The 20472-nt window shown below is 44.5% G+C and overlaps 1 protein-coding gene across 3 annotated transcripts; it reads right to left on the bottom strand.

Annotated features, from left to right (window-relative positions):
* Window positions 1-3051: 3051 nt before the first annotated feature.
* On the bottom strand, window positions 3052-18346 carry ADRA2A (adrenoceptor alpha 2A). 3 transcript variants are annotated; one of them, XM_063132647.1, is made up of 4 exons: window positions 15756-18304; window positions 11624-11779; window positions 5464-5612; window positions 3052-3382 (listed from the first exon to the last, which is right to left on the bottom strand). In XM_063132647.1, exon 1 carries the CDS (start codon window positions 17319-17321, stop codon window positions 15951-15953), a length of 1371 nt encoding a protein of 456 aa, XP_062988717.1. In that variant the 5' UTR covers window positions 17322-18304; the 3' UTR covers window positions 3052-3382; window positions 5464-5612; window positions 11624-11779; window positions 15756-15950. The 3 variants fall into 3 exon arrangements, 2 of the variants coding, with proteins under 2 accessions (XP_062988717.1, XP_062988715.1); XR_010025732.1 differs by lacking the exon at window positions 11624-11779 and having other exon boundaries at window positions 18215-18346; XM_063132645.1 differs by lacking the exon at window positions 11624-11779.
* Window positions 18347-20472: the final 2126 nt, after the last annotated feature.

The following is a 20472-nucleotide window of genomic DNA, read 5'->3' as shown; positions in this document are numbered from 1 at the left end:
CAGGTATCCCTAACACATTACATCCATGTGTCAGGCCTTTCTCAGATAGAAAAGTGTGCAGCTGTAGCCAGGCTTTAAGGGTCCATAACATACATATATTTATATATTTATTTCATATCCTGTCTTTCTGCCAAAATGGCACTTAGGCTAAATAACAACAATAAAAGACAGATTAAAAAAGATCTTAATAAGAGCATAACATTAAAAACACAATTAAAAACACAATGGTAAAAGAAAAAGAGAGCAACTAACCCATTAAACTTCCTTCAGCAACAGACCAACTTACTCGCCTAACACACACCTGAAGAAAAATGTCTTTGCCTACCAGTGGAAGAAAAACAGAGGGAGCCAACCTACCCTCTCTCGGCAAGGGGTTCCAGAGCCTAGAAGTGGCCACCGAGAAGGCCCTCTCTACCAACAAAAGTGTGCCTGATGGCAGTGGGACTGAGAGAAGGGCCTCTCCCAGATCTTAAAACCCAGGCAGGTTCATATGGGGTGTGTGTGATCTCTTGGGTAGCCTGGTCCCAAGCCATATAGGCTTTTATACGACATAGCTAGCACTTTGAATTGCACCCGGAAACAGAAGTGGTCAGTGAAGCTGGATTGGGCTTATGGGGGGCAAAGTCCAAAATTTCTGGAGGCACCAAGGTAGGGAAGGCTGCACTCTACCTATGGCCTTTGGAACACCCTACCAGGGACAACAGGCTTGCTCCCCTAAGTGTATGTTGATAAGATGGTGATTTAGTAGTTTAAATTTAAAAACTAAACTAAAACATATGTCAATAGCAAAGCAAGAAACACAAACTCCCAACCCCAGCAAAGCAATTTGAACTTAGTTCATTTAAGTCAAGAAGACTAATGGTGGTTTTCAGACATTACAGGGAAGTGCCAGCAATGTGCCAATGACTCACACAGGCTTTTCTCATGCCGTCAGTTTAATGTGTGACGTACTTCTTCCCACCCACATCCCAATCTGGGACTGAGATGGGTGCATTCCAGCTGTGTTTGGAACACATAAATCTCTCTAGAAGAAGAGAGGTATGAGTAGCCATTTCATAGCTTATGCTCAAAGTGCATAAAAAGAAGATGTGAGAGTGACTCATCATACAACTTTTATATGTTGGAGGATGCTAGCTGTGAAATGTTTAATTTCCATGATAATTGGAAAATGCAATAAGATCAGGGGGACAATATATTGGATCTTGGGATCCAAAACATTAGGATTCAAATTTCATTTTAGATATATTGTGTATTGTATGTTTTTGTTTTAAATTGTTATACCACCCTGCAAACAATGATGAGAAGTATAAAAATCTGTTTCATTTATTGTAAGATGGGCAGTCAAGCAAGACCGATTTCCTGGGAAAAATTGACTTTCTTAGAACCCCTGCCCCCCGCCCCAATCTGTAAAATGAGAATAGCAATGTCTTATCTTGCAGGGATATTGTTTGGGGGGGGTGTCAATCAAAGTATTTTTGAAAGGTCCTTTCCCAATCATTAAAATATCAATTTCTGCAGACTGATTGTTCTGCAAAGCAAAACTGATGTGTAACCAGAGTCATGTCCTTCCATAGCTTATCACATCTGATAGAAGGGATACATCATATATAAAGCTGAAGACACTCACATGTTCTAGTAGAAGCACAAAGTGTGGTTATTAACCTTTCCTATTGGATGCTGAGTAGACTGGACTCCCAGTAATTATGCTAATCAGTTCCTTGCCAAAGTAATCAATTCTGTGAAAATGGTCAGTGCTGCACAGAATAAACTGCTTAATATAAGTTGTCAATATCCATCCGAAATCACATCCATTTCAGTGAAGAATGCCAAATGCTGTTGAGGCACTTTGGTTGAGAAATATATTAAGCCCACCCAAGGAAATCATAGAAGTTCAGTTCAAAATCAGCCATCAACATATATGGAAAAATACCCAATTTCCAAGTATATACAGTCTTCCCCAACCCGATGCTCTCCAGATGTTTTGAATTTCAACTCCCATCAGCCCTAGCCCTCATGGCCAATGGTTAGGAATGCTGGGAGTTGTAATCCACAGCTGGAGAGCATCAGGTTAGGGAAGGCCGCAGGATTTCCAAACTCCCACTTTTCATCTAAAATCTTGATGAACTGGCCATCTGATTTATTTCCCCTGAAACGAAGCCCAAATGTTACATGCTACCATGGTCTGAAAACTGTTTCAACTTCTGCTCAGAGCTAATGAGAGCAATGTCTAATATGACATTGATTCACAAGAGAGGGCAGGAAATATGAGTGCCTCATCCTTCTGTTTCCCACCCTACAGCCCTCTTTTATCCAAGAGATAACTTTTCCATATTCTTCTCCTCTGTCCTACAGAGATATGTAAATACCAAATGCAAAAGATGCAACAATTCTGTTTCGGATGACACAGGAAATGCCATTGTGTTTCTCCTTCTCCTCTATTAAAGTAACACCCGAAGCCTCACTGTGTTGGACAACTTCGTCGCAGTGAGCAGACGGTCAGTGAAAGCAGGGTTGGGGGTGGCAGCAGCTGCCACAAGCAACCTGATCCCATGCAGAGATGGTTCGGTTTGTAAATACTGGGCTCTAGACTACTGCAGCCTCTCTGTTGACTTGTCCTCTTGTGTGTGCTCAAAACAACTCTGCCAATTTCATCTGTGTCTCCCATCCTACATACCAGCTTTCCCCAATGTGGTGCCCTCCAGCTGTTTTGGACTACAGCATTTCTGAACATGGGTCATGCTGGCTGGTACTGATGGGAGTTGAGTGGCAAACATCTGGAAGCCATCACCAGAAAGTCATCTACACTACTGCTTTAAAGCTCTTTATAACAGTTTTGACAACTGCATATGCAGTGTGTCCTGGGCCCCAACAGTTGTCAAAAGTGTTATAAAGCGCTTTAAAGCACTTTAAAGCAGTAGTGTAGATCCTGCCCAGGTTGGCTTTTCAATATGAATATTTATTTATTTATTTATTTATTTAAAACCTTTCTTGGCAGCCTTTCAGGGCAGAAGCTCTCACAAGGCGGCTTACAATAGTAGAATGCATAAAACATTAAAGGCAATAAAGTATTAAAATATTAAAAGCAATACAACATCCATTAAAACAATAAAACCAACAATAAAACAGGAGGATGAACAATAGCAGCAATAATAGCAATAACAATACTCATCATGCAAAGGCCAAGGTAAAACAAAATGTTTTAAGGCCTTCTTAAAAGCGTGCAAGGAAGATGCATGGCGGACCTCCGCCAGAAATTTGCTCCAGAGGTTTGGGGCCGCCGAGCACATTCTCTGAGGGTGGATCTTGATGGAACTCGAACGGCACCCTCTACACACAAGAAGTAAATATGAGCAGGCTCGGGGGAATCCCAAGGTTTGCAGAACTGCAAAAACAAAAACAAATGGTAAGTAGGTGTAGGAAAGACAAAAGGGTACCAATGAAAATGGAGGAGAGAGGAAATAAAACAGAAAACTGAGGGGAGAGTTGCAGCTGGGGGGAATCCGCACGTCGTACCGAGATCGCTTCTAAGTGACCCCAGTGTGGCGTGAAAGCGATCGTGTAACTTGCCTTTGGAAGAGCCGACGAAGAGACGTCTTTGCCGCCGCCGCCGCCGCCACCAACAGACCTCCTCGCCGACCGGCGAGGAGAGCTCGGCTGAAGAAGGCAGGGTTGAGAGCAGAAGAAGCTCTCCACCCCGCCTTCTTCCCCCGAGCTCTCCGTCCCAGCCGGCGAGGAGGTCTGTGGGTGGCGGCGGCGGCGGGAAGGACGTTTCTTCATCGGCTCTTCCAAAGGCAAGTTACACGATCGCTTTCACGCCGCACTGGGGTCGCTTAGAAGCGATCTCGGTACGACGTGCGGATTCCCCCCTGGATTGGATTAGTGGCTTTGATGTCAGTGGGGCAGTGGATAGCTCCTTTAGAGTTCTCACTGGTTCTGCCGGAAACTCGGAGTGGATTTACAGTACCACCCCACTGGCATCGGAGGCACCAGACTCTACTTGGAGTATCCTGAGAGAGGACTTGCCTAGTTGGAACACTGGACAGGAGCACTCCACACTGCAACATTTTGTTGCAGGACCCACATGTCATTATTCTTGTCACCATAAGTTATTGTGCTGACTTTGCATCACAATTTGTATAAACTAATTTCCTTTCAGTGCATGTCTTTCCTCACTTCCCTTTTCCATCCCTAATTTGTTTCCTCTTTTCTTTTAGTCCATTTTCCTGTCCTATTTTCCCTTCCCCGTGCCCCTCCCTGTGCTTTCCATGAATTGTGCTTACAACAAATTCTATGAAGCTATTAAAGGTGCAGGAGTCCTGTCCTCCTTTTTATATGGTCACCCTAGGTTTGAGAACAAACTAGCAATGTCTCTGGGAAGAAATGCACAGTTGTGCTATAGCGCTTAGCAAATGAGTCCTACAGCCATATGAAGTTTGGTCCTGATCCTGCAAACGTCCATGGTTTTATAGCGGCCACCCCATTTTTGGTGCTCCTGGGATTTTTGCTCCTTTGTGAGTACAAGGAGAGTAGCAAGGCTGCCTGTCCCATTCATAAGATCGCTGTAACAATTTTACACCCCATCGAGATGGGGCGCGTGTCGCTTTATACATTCATTAAGACTACAGTAGCAGGGGGGAACCAGGGGCAGGAAACAAGCTTCTCTCTTATCGTCATCAGGGTTTGAAGACATTCAGCTCTCCAGCCAGACTGCCCCCCTTGACCCCAAGTGCTGTGTGGCGAATCACTTTTAGATCTTGCATAAACCGCTGCTCTGGCCTTGCATGTCACTGATGGACCAAAGCCTTTTTTCAGGAAAAAGCTGCGAGCGATTCTCAATGTGGTGCCGTGAAAATCCCTCCTCAATATCATGTCTACACCATCCTATGGCAATAACATGGCCCAGAACTCTCCCTCTACACTGATCTACACTGCCCCACCATGGCAAGAATTTTCCCAACCCCAGGACTTGCTACCAGAAAATGTCTAACAATAGCATGGAGATTCCCCACACAATGGGGACTAGCCACATGGGGTGCTGCTTTACACCACCTCCATGGAGGAAAGATGCACATCACTATCACCACATGAGGAAGCAACCCAGTGGAGACTGTTTTGTGCATCATTCATCACTCCGTAGATGGAGGGTAACTGTAGAAATGACCTTTTCTGTGGCGTCACCTGGGGTTACTTGCCTGGTGCCTCCATTAGTTAGGGAGGGCTGCCCAGAGGAGGGGAAACTGGAGCAATTTGCTTCAGGGCTGTAAAGCAACCCTGTGGGCATACTGTTGGCCCTTGACCAGCCTGCTATATTGCTCATCAGAGCCCCACGTATGGATCCTTATTGGGGGCAGCAGCAGGACTCCCAAGTCCCAACATTAGACCTTTCCCAGACCCCAAAAACCCTCTGGACAGCCCTGGTTCTAGGTGCCTGGCAAATCTTTTTCTTTTTTGTTTTGCCCATACCTTCAATTGAGCCATTTCAGCACTCCTGACTCATGTTGCTTTGTGCTAGTCAATGGTGTATAAGTGCCTGCTGCTCATTTTTCTTTATTTGCATCTGTATTGATACATTCAGGGTTTTCTGTTTTTGCAGCTGCTTTGAAGACTTCAGCCTAAAAATTGAGCATGGTATACATTCTTTAAAATGATCAACAATCACATACTGATAACATAAAGACCAGCCCTTTCTCAGTTGTTTCCTAGATTCAGGTAACATACAACTAGAAGTGTCCCGGGGGTATCAGATAACTTCCAGTATCCAATTAGAAGCCATGTTGACATTGCAGGTATGATACACATTAAATTCACCTGAAACTAAAATGTTTGCATGAGCTCTCACTTAAAGTCACCGAGGGCAAAAAGCAGCAAACACCCGCTGAGCAAACAAATCAGTGAAGACCCTACAAAATGTTTCACTGAATTGTCATTTCATATCTCTGCAATTTATCATCTCTAAGGCTCTATTTCACGTTAATGGCTGGAGCAGTTAAAATACAGAACCGGAGGTCCTTATCATCTACTTCCACTTTGATTTTTGTGTTGCCGTTGGCAGAGAAAAGACAAGGATCCTTCATTCATTTATTTGCTACATTTTCCATAATTCTTGAAACACGAAGAGCCAAACCAATTTCTGCTCTAAGTAATCCCCGCCGCAAAAATAAATAAATAAATCATGTAACAGTGGATAAGAGGCTGGGCAGAGATTTCTACAAACAGAAACAATAGCTGAGATATTTCTGCCAGGGCACTGATTGCAGTAAAGAAATAATTTGCAAGTACTTTGAACTTTACAAGGAATGAATAAACAGAAAAAAACACAATGCATTACTGTTAGGACTACCACCTTCTTCCAATCTCCAGCCAATCGTATCCAGAGCTTACCATAAACAAAGATATTGCAGGATTCTCCTTTGGGTTAGAAAACATATAGATAGAAGCCTGCATAACACAGCAGACACATGTGCACTGGGCAGACTTTTCATCAACTCATACAAGTTCACCATAACATGACAGTCACGAAATTTCAAACTGATCCAAATTTTGCAGCCAGTCTCAAGCCTGGGATTCCCAGTGCTGACATTTGGGGCCAATTTTGTTGCAGCTTCGTTGGTTTCTACTTTATTTCTGATCTCTATCCAAGGTCCTGGCTTTGGTCTTTAAAGCCGTAAATGGCCTAGGACCTGTAACATTCAAAGCCCTAAATGGCTTGGGGTCGAGTTGTCTAAAGGAAACGCCTGCTCCCATTTGTACCTGCCCAGACCCTAAAATCATCCTCAGTGGTCCTTCTCCATGAGCCCCTGCCAAAGGAAGTGAGGCAGGTGGCTACCAGGAAGAGAGCATTTTCTTCTGTGACACCCCGGCTGTGGAATTAGCTCCCTAGAGAGCTTCGCCTGGCACTTATGTTATACTCTTTTTGAAGCCAGGTGAAGTACAACCATCTTAATAATGAAGTTTGCTATTTTAAATTTGTGTTTTAAATCTGTATTTTAAATCTCTGTATTGCTGCTTGGTTTTATTCTGGTTGTACTTTTATATTGTTTTTATACTGTGGCTTAAGTTGTATACTTTACATTGAAATTTATGTTTTAATTTTTTTGACCTGCCCAGGAGGCTTCAGCTATTGAGTGGTATAGAAATGCAATAAATAAATAAATATTTGAGGAATCACCTCCTCGCATAAGAATCTGCACAAGACCTGCTCAGTTTCTGAAGCCTCATCCCTTCAACAGCAGCAGTGCAGAAGGTGGACAAGAGAGATGGCCATTTTGATCATGGTACCTAAACAATGGACTAGCCTCCCTATTTATTTATTTATTTATTTATTTATTTATTACATTTTTATACCGCCCAATAGCCGAAGCTCTCTGGGCGGTTCACAAAAATTAAAACCACAGTAAAACACCCAACAGTTTAAAACACAATTACGAAATACAGTATAAAAAGCGCAACCAGGATAAAACCACACAGCAAAGTTGATATAGGATTAAAATACAGAGTTAAAACAGTAAAATTTAAATTTAAGTTAAAATTAAGTGTTAAAATAGAGAGGTTTGTCTGATTCCCATTTTTTCTAAACACAGAGAGAGGAAAAAGAGATGCTTTTTAAACAGGCTCTTAAGACTTTTATTTCCAGCAGGCATTTTTTTAGTACTGTTGCTGATAATGTTTTTTATAATGATGTGTGCGTGTGTTTGTGCATGTGTTTGCGTGTTTCCTGCCATTTGTCTAGTTTTATTGTTAGGATTGTTTTCTAATTTTGTTGTGATTTAATCTTTTCATTTGTAAGCTGCCTTGAGTTTGAATTTACCATAGCCAGGTTGGCTATAAACACCTAAATAAAAAACAACCCTGTTCTGATGCTATTTCTTCATTCAAAGCATATTTTGAAGAAAGGAATAATCACATCTTCTGTACAATGGTCATTAATACATGATTTGGAAGTAAGTTCTACTGATTCCAGGAGCATTTTATTTCCATGTAATCCCGCAACCTATAGAAGCAGGACAAACCTGTGCACACACTGGTACACCTGTGGCACCATATGCTACAAAGACACAGGATTGAATCCAAACTTTAGTCTCATTGAAATGCTTCAGTCTCATTGAAATCAATGGGAATTCAGTTAGTCATGATTAACTTGGCCCATTGATTTCAATGGACTAAAGCATGCAACTGCCTGATTCTAGCCACTAGTGCCTATACAGAAGCCGGATTTTGGCATTCCAAATGAGGTCGTGTGAGCATCACAGCCGAGGGCTCTGCTGCTGAATATAGCAGGCTTTACAAGTAGGTTGGGTTCTCCACATAGCATAAATATGGTCAGGATCCAGTGCTGATATTCATTGATTGGTAGTAAATCTACAATTTGATTTTAAACCAGTGTAGCTGTCATGACCTTGCCTAAGGACTCCATCAGGCAGCAGCAAAGGCTAAGGGAAGCATTCGGCAGGGATTTCGCTCTGAGCATAGATCAGGCTCAGACCCCTTCTATCAACTGTCAGCAGGCTGCAGCTGAGGAAGGGAAGGGAAGCAGGATTGTTCCACCAGCTCCTCTGAGAGACTAGCAACTTTGTGCTCCTCCCCTCCTTGCACTGTTGTATTATTGCCGGTTGTTATATCAGTTTTGTAACTAAGAGCTTCTCTACAGAAAGGAAAAAATCTTCAGCCTTACTAGGGCTTTTGTCCTCTGCAGTCTTTGCACCATCACGACACACTCCTTTACACGCAAGCACATGATTTTGAATTGGAAAATTCCTTTCTTGGAAAGGCTCTATTGTGTTGAATGAGACGGCACAATCTAGTGGGAGAATTATAGCACAGCACCAACTTTACACACTGGGAGATGCCAGATAATTCTGCAATATCCCAGAGAATACCACATTATATCTGGGGGGGTTTAAAAGTGAGATTCCACAGGGATAGCACAAGAGATGTCCTGGACAATGACAACATTGTGTAATGGACCCACGACTTCCTTGAGTGTCCAACCATGAGCATGCAATAAATCGTTCATTTAGAGAAGCTCAAAGTAGTGTTTGAGTTTGTTTTTCCTTCTCCCTCCCTATCTCTTTTCCTTTCGTGTTTTGACTTTCAGACAGTATGCCTAAAGGCAAGGACTGTCTTACTATGCTGTGTCAGCCTCTTTGAGACCTTTTACAGCTGAAGAGTATGCTTCCAATAAATGAAATAATACATCTGGAAACTATTGTTTACTGAAATTGCTTTTAGTTGTTTATGTTGTTTTCATTGTTCTGTGTTAAATTTCTTTAGACTGTTTTTATTATGTTGTATTTTGTAATGTTGCTGTGTTTTTATGAATTATTGTAAACTGCCCAGAGAGCTTTGGCTATGGGGCGGTACAGAAATGAAATCAACCATCATCATTTGAAAAAGCTCCTCAAAATTCCCCAGCCCCATTTACAGAAAGATAATTTCAAGGATTTAATGAATCCGATTAAGCCTAGGCTGAGAGATATCCCCATGGGTGTGGTTTCAGAATAGTTACCAATGTGAACATATTCCAGTGTCTCTGTCACCAAATATTTAGTCCCACCAACCTCATGGTAGCATGCCTCCAGTGGAGGCTGGAGACTCCGATGTCAGTGGGGTGGTAAATCCATTCCAGGTTTCAGTCAGAACCCTAAAGGAGCTATCCAAATGCTCCTTTACACTCCTGACTAGTTCTGTTGAAACCTAAAGCAGATTCACTTCCCCACTGAATTTGGAACCACCAGCCTCCATTGCATGGCTCTGTATAGGCCATAGATGTGAGATAGTTCAGCCTAGAGGGCTTACTATGCCCAGTGATACTAGGACTAATGGAGGAGAGCGCAAGGTAGCAGTAGAAAAGCAGGTCAGGTGAAGATGGGGAGATTCAGGAAAGCCTTTACCAAAGAAGCAAGTCTTGTGAAAGAATCTGAAGAAGGCTGTCTGATGAAAGGAGAAGTGGAGCCTGCCCCACTGCGACTGGAATCTGTCAGTCGATTGATATTCACCTCAGTGACAGGACACAATCATAATATCATTTTTATCATGAAGGGCAACAGAACTACTGTCAATGCCTACCTTTGTTTAACAGTCTCCTTTTTCTTCATAATCTTAAAAATCTAAAGTGTGGATGTGACAAACACACAAGCCCTATTCATGCATTCAAGCCTTCGTGCCATGAGAATCACATAAGGGGAGAGCAGGGACCCCACTGCTTTCCATTGCAGCATCCCTGTTGCCTTCCTCCACACATTGGGGGACAACAGTCAGCAGGGAGGAAGCTGCTCAAGGCCAGAATGTCCCATAAGTCCTAGAGAACCCCACATGGTCAGGGTTCTTCTAAATAGCCTAGGGAACCTACAGGCAAAGAGCAAATGCTCTGCTTTGGAATCCAACGTGTGGAGAACCAGGCGATGGGGACTGCATTCCACTCATCATGCCAGGGCTAGAATGCCTGAGCTTGGCTATAAAAAAAAAACCCCAAAGGCAATACCTTTCTTAGGACCAACCAAAATTCCACAAAACATGCAAGCTTTCAAGTCCCCCAGGGTTCTTCAGCAGTTTTTTTTAAAAAACAAACAAACACAGGAGTTAGGGAAAGAAACAAAGACACCCCACCCCCCAAAATTGGCCCATTGTTAGATAGAACAAGCCTCAAAATGGAGACTTGTAGTCTGAATGTTTTAACCAGTGGTAGATGTTGCAGGTATCAGATTACAACTACCAAAGCATTGTGGGAAGCAGGAGCAATGGCTGATACCCATTTCAGAAAACACAAAAGGCTACATTCGCAGACTTAACTATCCTACAGATGTACTCAAGAGAGTTTGGATTGGCTGCAGCTTCTTCTTGGCTATAGATTTGGTGGCATCCTCATACTTACAGCAGCCTAATAAATGAATTGGCTGTTCATCATCACTGACTTCGGCTATGTTCTTCAGACTCAGGTAGCTGGCTGTATTTTTATTTTATTTTTATTTATTTTTATATCACCCAACGGGCACATGCCTTCAGGGTGGTTTACAACCATAAAAGCCCAAACCAACAATGAAACAAGACGGTTGTACTATGGAAATGTGTAGCATCTATCCAGAGCTATTTGAGCATGAGAGACAGAAAGAAATATATATGTGGGGAAAATCATGGGCAGAATCCCTGGGAATCCATAAGAACCCCATTATGACAGTAACATCTTTCCTGTTTATGAAGCGAATGACTTCGTTATCTGTTTTCATATAGGTGTGATGTTTTCTGGCTAATTTTTGCATGCCAAAGACAGCTCCAATTTTCAGAGCAGTTAATTAAAACTAATAATCTTTCAATAATGTACGAATGTATTTTTTCCCCCAGTACTACCTGGCGTTTGGCTAAATGCAAACACTGTTTTTACTCCCACACTAATCGTTCCTACTTGCACTTGTGACCTAATTAATCAGCAGTCTATCTGCAGTTTTAAATACTCAAGTGGAACAATATTTCATTTCAGAGAGGGAAACGGGGTGGGAAACACAAACAACTTAAATATGCAAAGAGTAAATTGTCTACACAGTAAGCCTTAATCCTTGCTCTTTAAGAGGAACATGAATGGCTTTGCTGTGCCATGAAAGAAAAAAGCAAAATACTATCAAAGGCTTACTTGTCAATCTGTCGGTGCACAATGAACCAAACCATTGTTCTGTCTTAACATGAGCCACCACAATGACTTAAGCAAACTACAAGCAGCTTTGGCAGCATAATATGCTTTAAAAGGTCAGTTCCCGATTTGCTGTGCAGTCCGTGAACCTATTAGTGGCTGAAAACACAGATAACTGAGATTTGGCATGTTTTTGATAAGTAAGCTTTTTATTTATTTATTTATTTATTTATTTAAAAGCCATTATGGCTATTTTTGTTTACATGTATCATTCTCTTTTTGAAAAGGAAAAAAAAGGCACAAAAGGGGGGGGAAAGCACACAAATGGCATGGAATTCTGATGTGGTGGTTTTACCAGGTGCAATTTCAATTTTAAAAAATACATTCCAGGAAGAAAAAGAAATTCCAGCATAAGGCATTTTCTATTTGTTTCATAAATGTATACATTACACGTAATACTGTAATCATAAGACTAGGCAAACTACATTCCTCACGCAAGAATCTTCCGGCAGAGCCCAAATAACTTTTCACTTAGACTACTAAAGAGGAACTGGCTAAAACACTGTGATTTCTCCTGCCTTAAATATTTGTTACTCCAAAACAAGAGTAACATGAGCGCTTCATCAAATATATAGGAGTTTGTCAGACAAGCATTTTATCACACGCTCGCTACTGCCCACTCACGTTTGTTCATGCATCCTTTAGATGACGACGTCAACCTCCCATGCACCTCCCATTCCTTCATGCCTTCTTTCCATCACTAAATAGAACCCCAAAAATCCAACGTTTTTTGCGGGGGGGGGGGGAACGGAATTTGCCTCCATTTCCAGCTGTGTGCAGGAAAAGCAGCATAATAAAAATGAGCCCAGATTGGGCCATGTGGTCTTTCTTTACTTCCTCTTTCTTCTCCAGGAAGAAAGAGGAAGTATTGTGGGACAGGAGTCCAGGGGGGAAGAAGCAATGGCAGGGAACTGTGATTTCCACCCCCTATTCCCCGTCTGATAGCACTCATAGATAGAGTTCCTGAACATGGATAGCCCCATTAATTTCAACGAAAGCAGAACATCTGTATGTATAAAGGAATGTGAATACAGAAGTCCTTCCCCCAATGAAAGTAGCGTAGGTGCTTTTGCGGGCAGGGGACGTCCATATTTGAACCTATATACCACGCTAATTATTATAGATCATATTGTTATTATTATTCTCAGAGCTATACTGCACTCATAAGAAATCACAGGGGATGTGGCCACAATCCAGATACAAATCTGGTGAGCACATTTGGCTTTCTCTGGATCTCTGCCTTGTAGCTTTAAGTTACTGTTCTGCCAACTTAAGGGAGCGCATTCAAAAGACAGTCCTTCCCATGTTTAGGTACATTGCAAGATAAATCGGGAGTTGGAAAAAGTGGTTTTTCTATTTAAAGGTTTGGTTTAGGGGCATTACTGCATGATTACTCAGTTGAATTCTAATTAAGCAGTTGAACTCCTGGCCAGCCAAAAACTTTTAAACAGTGGAAGCTGGTCTCTCCAACGTCAGTGGGACGCTGAATCTGCGAGAAACAGTCAGAAATCTAAAGGAGTACTAGCTCCTTTAGAGTTCTGACTGAAACTTGGAGCGGATTTACCACCCCCACTGACATTAAAGCCACCAGGCTCCACAGCTTTTAAGAGACTAGTTTCCAAACTGTAACCTGGCCAATCCTGACCCAGAATGCTCAGATAGGATAATGAGCGAAGGTGCTGTGGTGACGTATTTTGCCCATGGATGGAACAGTTTGCTCTACCACCGCAGGACGTCATAGAACCAAGGAACTATGCAGGCAGTTTGCCTCAAATGGAAAGTAAAACTTCTCCATGTCTAATTTTCTTCTTTGTCTAGTAAGTGGTGAAGATTAAGATTAAGATACTTGAGAAATCAGTTGCGATGAGTGGGGGAAATCACACAGCTTTTAGTTGTGGACTTTTGTTTCTAATGATATCTTACTGCCAAAAAAGAAAAGAAAAAAGTATTTTCACATTCTAAACGGTAGCAGGACTGGGGTGGGGTGGGGAATAAATACCAATCCAAAACCTGATTCATTTCTAAAATTTTGTCTTGCACTGCTAAGCTGTGATATGTTGCAAGAGGAGCACAATGACAGCTTAGCTCTGCATTTGAGGGCATCGTGATGGTGTAGCCATTGGCACACCCCACAGCAGAAGCATGTGCTCAGGCACAATTTAGAAGGTGCCTACAACATTGTATAATATAGCAGAATGGAGTTGTACAGAAGGGTTTTCTTCCCACTGGAAAATTGTTCTTAAAAATAAATAAACCTGTAAATTCTGTATTTAAAACATTCTATGTAAACATTTGTATCATGTTCCTCAGGTATAAAACAGTGTCAAAGGCATACACAAGTAACACTTTTGATGCTAAAAACCTAAAGCATCCCCCTCTTCTATTAGTGCCACATTTGACAGCTCTGTTTTGTTAGACTGAATAGGGCTGTCAGACAAATGTTTCAAACCTGCTTAGATTGGATTCTTATTCTTACAGTTAGTGAATGTGTAGCAGTTTGAAATAAAGGCCATCCATGGTGTTTAACAGAATAGTGACTTTAAAAAAAGAAAGGGCCAATCATCCAAAGCAAGAATTTTCCTTAAAATAAGGCAGCCTTCCCCAACCTGCTGCCTTCCAAGTGGATTAGACTACATCTCCCATCATCCCCAGCCAGATCAGCAATGGCCTTGCTGACTGGGGATGATGGGGCTAGAGGGTGTCGGGTTGGATGAGGCACAACTGCCTTACAACTGAGACATGTAAGTGATTTTTACCACCATCACGCACTACAAATTACGGTGATCAGGGTTGTTTTTTTAAGGAACATACTGTCACAGTGTTTAGGATGGCCTTTCTTCAGGATGTGTTGGCATTACAACCCCCATCATCCCCAGTAATACCTCCAGAGGCTAACCAAGCTGGAGAAAGCTGGTTTAAAAGATGTCCCCAACACCCCTCCCACACACACACTTTATAATCTTTAGGATGTTTGTATTATGGGACAAGGAAGTTATCTGCAGGAGATGCTTCTGAAGAAAAAAATCAGGAAGAGAGTTAACATAATTATTAACTCTTTTTCCTGTGCCGTTAAGAATGTTTACATTTCACAAACAATAGAATTACACCATTCATTTTCTCCCTCCTTTATGTCCATGTATAACATTCACTGTAGGACAAATCAAAAGAGATTACACCAAATCTGAAATGGGAAGAATGAAAACTGACATTTCTGTGGTCACTCACACCAATAAAACAAAGACAAAAACAAATGATCCTGTGCATGAAAGGCATTTTCTTGTGTAGCACAGCTAGCACAAATGAAAATGTTAAAAATCAATGTAAATCGGGTAACACTGTAAAGTAAAACAAAAGGTTTCATCTATCATATTATTATCTATTTACAGCCACAGGTAGGGGAAATAAGTTAGCATTGAGCATACATCAGTGGAAGGATATAGAGGGAGGAGTACTTTTTATTAACCCTTTGAAAACCTGATTGCTCTTGGGTACCACAAATTAGAAAGCAGCTTCTATGCTGGTTGTGGCACTTTTAATATTTGTTTCTTTCAGCTGAGAGCAAAATAGGAGATACAGCTTTTTAACACTATTCCATAAAAACACAACACAAACATGAAATTAAAAAAAACACCCCAAAACAAAATTACATATAGGGAGTACATAAAACACTGGCCATGGCCAAGCTTATGTTACCAGTTTTATAGCCCAAAATCCAACACCCAATTGGAAATCTTGGTATTTAATACTATCATATTTTAAGATTGATGAGATGGCTCCAGTGGTTCATTCACGTGTGTTGTTTTGTTTTATATATACACTTCAACGTCTCAAGAAATATTTAAAGCAGTTTCAAAGCCGATTTCTCCTACAAAAGTTAAAGATGTACAGAATAGATCTCAAAGGTACAATACTGTAGTTTTGCCAGGATTTTTAGGACATTGGAAAAGAAAATAGAAAGTGTTTATGAAATATATGACTTCTCCTTTCAAGGTCTGTTGCTTCCCCCTTTCCCACCCACCCAAATTGGTTCGTTTGTAATGAGTCAGTTTTATAAGTGTATAGAAACAATACCTACAAACAGGTCTTTAAATCCATCACTAGGCACGAACCCACTTAGGCTGAGGAGGGGCACTAATGTTTGAATCTTTTCTTCTCACTTGAAGTCTCTTTAGAATCAAAGCCTGGTAATCAGATCAACAGGTCAGCCACTTCCAAAATCGAGCCAGAGCTGAACCTAAGAAAAACGGCAAGCAAAACCATGGTCCCTTCCTCACACAATCCTTTTTCGGTCTATTCTGCAGAGGATCTTTTTAAAGGACCTTCTGAAGTCATGGTTGAAGATAGTGTAGATGACAGGGTTAAGGGAACTGTTGCAATAACCAAACCAGAAGAAGAACTTGAAGAGGGTATCAGGCACATGGCAGCTGTTGCAAACAGCCGTCAATGTGTAGGTGAAGAAGAAAGGGAACCAGCAGACAACAAAAACCCCAATCACCACTGCAAGCACAAAGGTGAAGCGCTTCTCTCGGTTCTGCCTGCCTCTCCATCGGGAAGCTTTGGCATTCCTCTCCTCCTCGGTTCGACTGGGCAAACTGTCCCCAGGTTTAATCTGGCTTAGCTTGGTTTTCCCTTTGCCTCTTTGCGGCCTCTCTGACTTCCTGGACGGAGGATTCTCATTGTGTTCCGAGGAGGAGGTGTCCTCCAAGTCTATGCCGTTGACTTCTTCCCTTTCCTGGCTTCCCCCAGCCACTGCTGTCTTCTCCCCATTCAGCTTGGTCATAGCAGGCATGCCCTCCTTGTCGGCCAGACCATTCTGCCTCCTCTCGATGGCCTCCCCTCTCTTGCTGGGAGGCACACGAGTTCTCCGTTTTGCAATCTGGTAGATGCGGACATAGACCAGGATCATGATAAGGCAGGGTGCGAAAAACGAACCAATGCTGGAAGATATGATGTACCACGTCTCCTTGTTGATGCTGCAGCTGGGCAACTTGCTCTCTGGTTTTGATTCAGCTTGTTCATTAAGGGGACTGTCAGGCTCGCCCTGCTTCATGATAGAGATGAGCGGTGGGAAAGAGATGACCGCCGAGATGACCCAGACAAGGAAGATGATGCTTTTGATGCGGCGGGGCGTACGCTTGAGGTTGTACTCAATGGCCTGGGTGATGGACCAGTAGCGATCTAGGCTGATGGCGCAGAGATGTACAATGGAAGAGGTGCAGAACAGTACATCCAAGGCCAGGTAGATCTCACACCACACCTTGCCAAAATACCACTGGCTCATCACTTCATTGGCCAGAGAGAAGGGGATGACCAGTGTGGCTACCAGGATATCAGCGGAGGCCAAGGAGACCAGAAAGAGGTTCTGTGGGGCCTTGAGTCCCCGGCTGGTGAAGACGGCAATGATGACCAAGACGTTACCAAAGATAGTGAAGAGCATAAGCAGCGTTGCAAGGAAGATGAGGGCCAAGGTGGTGGATAAGGGATAGGGAAGGCCCTCTCCCTGTCCACCATCACTCCCATTCATGCTCCCGTTGCCATCCATGTGCTGGGGGTAGCTGTTTCCTTCCAGTGGCGGAGAGTGCAGGTGCGCCAGGGAAGGGATCCCCCCTCTCTCAGTGAACGGGCTCTCCAGGTTAAACATCAACCCCAGCTCTGTTGTTTGTTGACCCCGAGACACGCCCAGCTAGGAGGAGCGATGAAGCTGTCTGGTGGATCTAGCCCGTCTGATCTTTCTTGCCGGGAGTGGAAGGCGCAGAGAAGCCCTAATCCAATGAGCCGTAGCAAGAGCTGCCTCCAGCTTCCATAGCTCCCCACACCACCTCCCGTTTCCTATATCGCTAGATAAGAGCAGCAACATAGAGGGAAGGGAGTCGGCTCCGATCCGGCGGTCTCCTCCGGGTCTTTGTTCCGTCAGCAAAGCGCGGATCGATTCTGCCCTCCCCTGCCCAACTAGATCATCTCCCGGCAGATCGGTGGAGCGAAGCAGATCCCTCCTTCCTCATCTTCCCCAGCCTGGAAGGGGAGGGCTCCTGAAGAAGCCGTTCACGGCAGCCGGGGCAGGGAGTCAAAAGTTCCTCCTCTTACCTTGGCGCTGGAGAAAGGAAGAGGGAGGCAGAGAGCGGCCAAAGGACACGGCGGGCGGTGGGGGGGGGGGAGCGCCTTGCGCTTCCAAGCGCGGCCAAGCCGACCGGAGACTGGCGCTCAGCGAGCCCCGGGGCGCGTGGGAAAAAGGAGGAGCGGCTCGCCGAGGACTCCTCGCCGGACCCGCTGGCGCCGGGCAGATTTCTCCTCGCTCCAAGAGCCAGCGCCGCCTGCTCAAGCGCTGCCTGCCCGGTTCGCTTTATACCCCGGGATCGGTCCGGCGGTACCGAGCAGTAGCGTCAGCGCCACGTGAGGACAGCCCCCCGCGCGCTTCCCCGCCTCTGCCGCGCTCTCGCTCCCCAGGCGAAGAGGCAGAGACGCTCCGGCCCGCTGGCCCAGCCGCCGCCGCCGCGCCTTCCCTCGAAGCGGGGGACCGAGCACCCTTTCCCCCACCTGCTCGCTCGCTGCTCAACACACGAGTCCGGCTCATCCCAACTTCCCTCGCGGAGAGGCTCCTCTAAACGCGCCCGGCGACACACCTCCCAGCTACGCACATCGCCTGCTCGCTCGCTCGCGCACACCGCCAAGCCTCACACGCGCACATACATACACGCCTCTCCCCGGAATCCGCGTTCTCACCACACGCGCCTCTCTCTCCCTCACACACACTTTTCAGTTGCACGCGTACAACAGCGCTCGCCGTAGATCTATGCTCCCCCTGCCCTTCCCCGCCACTCTTCGCCCCGATCCAGCGAAAATTTGCCCAAAGTTAGAAGCGACTGACTGAAGGCATGTTGCTTTTAAGGGCTGATAGCCATGGCTAACTATAAATGGATAGGGACCGTCACTATTAGCTCTATGCTCCACACACATACACACATCATGTGCTTGGTGCAAATACTTACACTCCTTACCACTGCACAGTCGTGCTCCACCATAATACACACACACACACACCCTCTCGTACGTACACGATGTTCAACTGTAATCAAAGGCAGTGGTGGCTGGTGGGGCGGGGCAGTTAACAGGAGGTGGAGCCAGGAGTAGCAGACATGTAACTTAACCAAGATCCTGATTACAAGGGAGAAGTCGGGCTGAGCATCACAATACACAAAATGAGTTCTTTGAACCCACAGTCCTCTGCTTCAACAGAAACCCATTTCACAAACATGCAAACTGAGGCAAGGTGGGGTGGGGGTGGAATTAAACAAGTACCACAGGATAGGAGGCTCCCACACCCCTCATACACACAACCACCTTCCCCATCTCTTTGGCTGTTTTGCTTCTGCCTTGCTGAGTGCTCTCCCACTCTCCCCACTTTCTTCCTCCCACTCTGTACTTTCTCCACCTCTCTGCTTTCTCCCACACACAGTTAAACTCACAAAGAAAGGAAGCAACCTACCTTGTGGCAGCAGCTCCTTCCTGTCTTTCCATCTCTCCTGAGGGCCAAGTAGCCGCAGGAAGACTTTTTAAAAAGAAATCTAACCAAGAGTACTGATTGGCCAAAAGGGCTGCCCTCTTCACAAACAAATCCCTGGGTACTAATTGGGTCTGGGGGACATGAGAAGAGCCATGCTGGATCAGACCATGGGTCCATCTAGACCAGCACTCTGTTCACACAGTGGCCAGCTATCTGTGGACCAGGAACCCACAAGCAGGACACAGTGCGACAGCACCCTTCTGCCCATGTACCCCAGCAACGGGTGCACACAGGCTTACTGTCTTGGATACTGGAGGTAGCACATAGCCATCAGGGCTAGTAACTATTGATAGCCTTCTCCAGGAATTGATCCAACCCTCTTTTAAAGCCATCCAAATTGGTGGCCATCACCGCATCTTGCGTTAGTGAATTCCAGAGTTTAACTATGCGCTGTGTGAAGAAGTACTTCCTTTCATCTGTCCTGAATCTCCCACCAATCAGTGTCATGGGATGACCCCAGGTTCTAGTATTATGAGAGGGGAGGGGGAAAATGTCTCCCTATCCACATTCTGCACACCATGCTATCTAGGCCCATGTTTGGAAATTTGGCAGAGCACCCAAGAGCGCTCTGCCTGCTGCCTCTTTGTTCATTAGTGATTTTGAATGCCTTAGAACAAGGACAGGGCTTCCCATCCCAACGACGCACCGTTTCTACTGTTATGCCCAATCGGTGATCAGTGATAAGATACTTAAAGGTAATTGAGGTGCCCTTTGTGGGCCTCAAAGCTGTTGAACTGGGCTTACACCTGAATAGACAGGAATGGAATTGAGCTGTGCTTTGGATGCTTGGCAGGGTAATGTCCAAATGGATAAGAAGGGCATCAGACCCCACCCACTTTGCTTTCTCCTTGGCCCTCCCTGTGCCCTTGCTGGAATGTGGCCCCCTTCCCAACTTGGAATTCAGCCCCTAGGCCAAGAAACATTAATCACCCCTGCCTTAGGATAAGAAAACAGAATAGGCAGGGAAACTCGGAAGCATCAGTGAACCCAGCCCAGGCCCAGTCACTGCCAGGAACAGCAATGGAGGTCAGGCGGAAACTGATCTGGCTGCAAACCTGAAGTGAGTGACTAGCAGTCTCTGGGGGGAAGGGAGAGAACATTGGCAGTTCACTGCCCCCATACCCCACCCCACTGTCTTCAAGAGAAATCGCTTTCTGTGTGCCTCAGAAAGAGAGAGGAGAGGATCTGCAGGCTCAGGCCGTGCTACCCTGCTTTGTGCAGACTGAGGAAC

Source organism: Elgaria multicarinata, chromosome 8, assembly GCF_023053635.1.
Source record: "Elgaria multicarinata webbii isolate HBS135686 ecotype San Diego chromosome 8, rElgMul1.1.pri, whole genome shotgun sequence".
NCBI classification, from domain to species: Eukaryota; Metazoa; Chordata; class Lepidosauria; order Squamata; family Anguidae; genus Elgaria; species Elgaria multicarinata.
This window is presented reverse-complemented; position numbering and strand designations above follow the sequence as displayed.

What these genes read in the sequence shown, in the direction of transcription:
- ADRA2A (XM_063132647.1), bottom strand. Translation starts at nt 17,321, where the DNA reads ATGTTTAACCTGGAGAGCCCGTTCACTGAGAGAGGGGGGATCCCTTCC.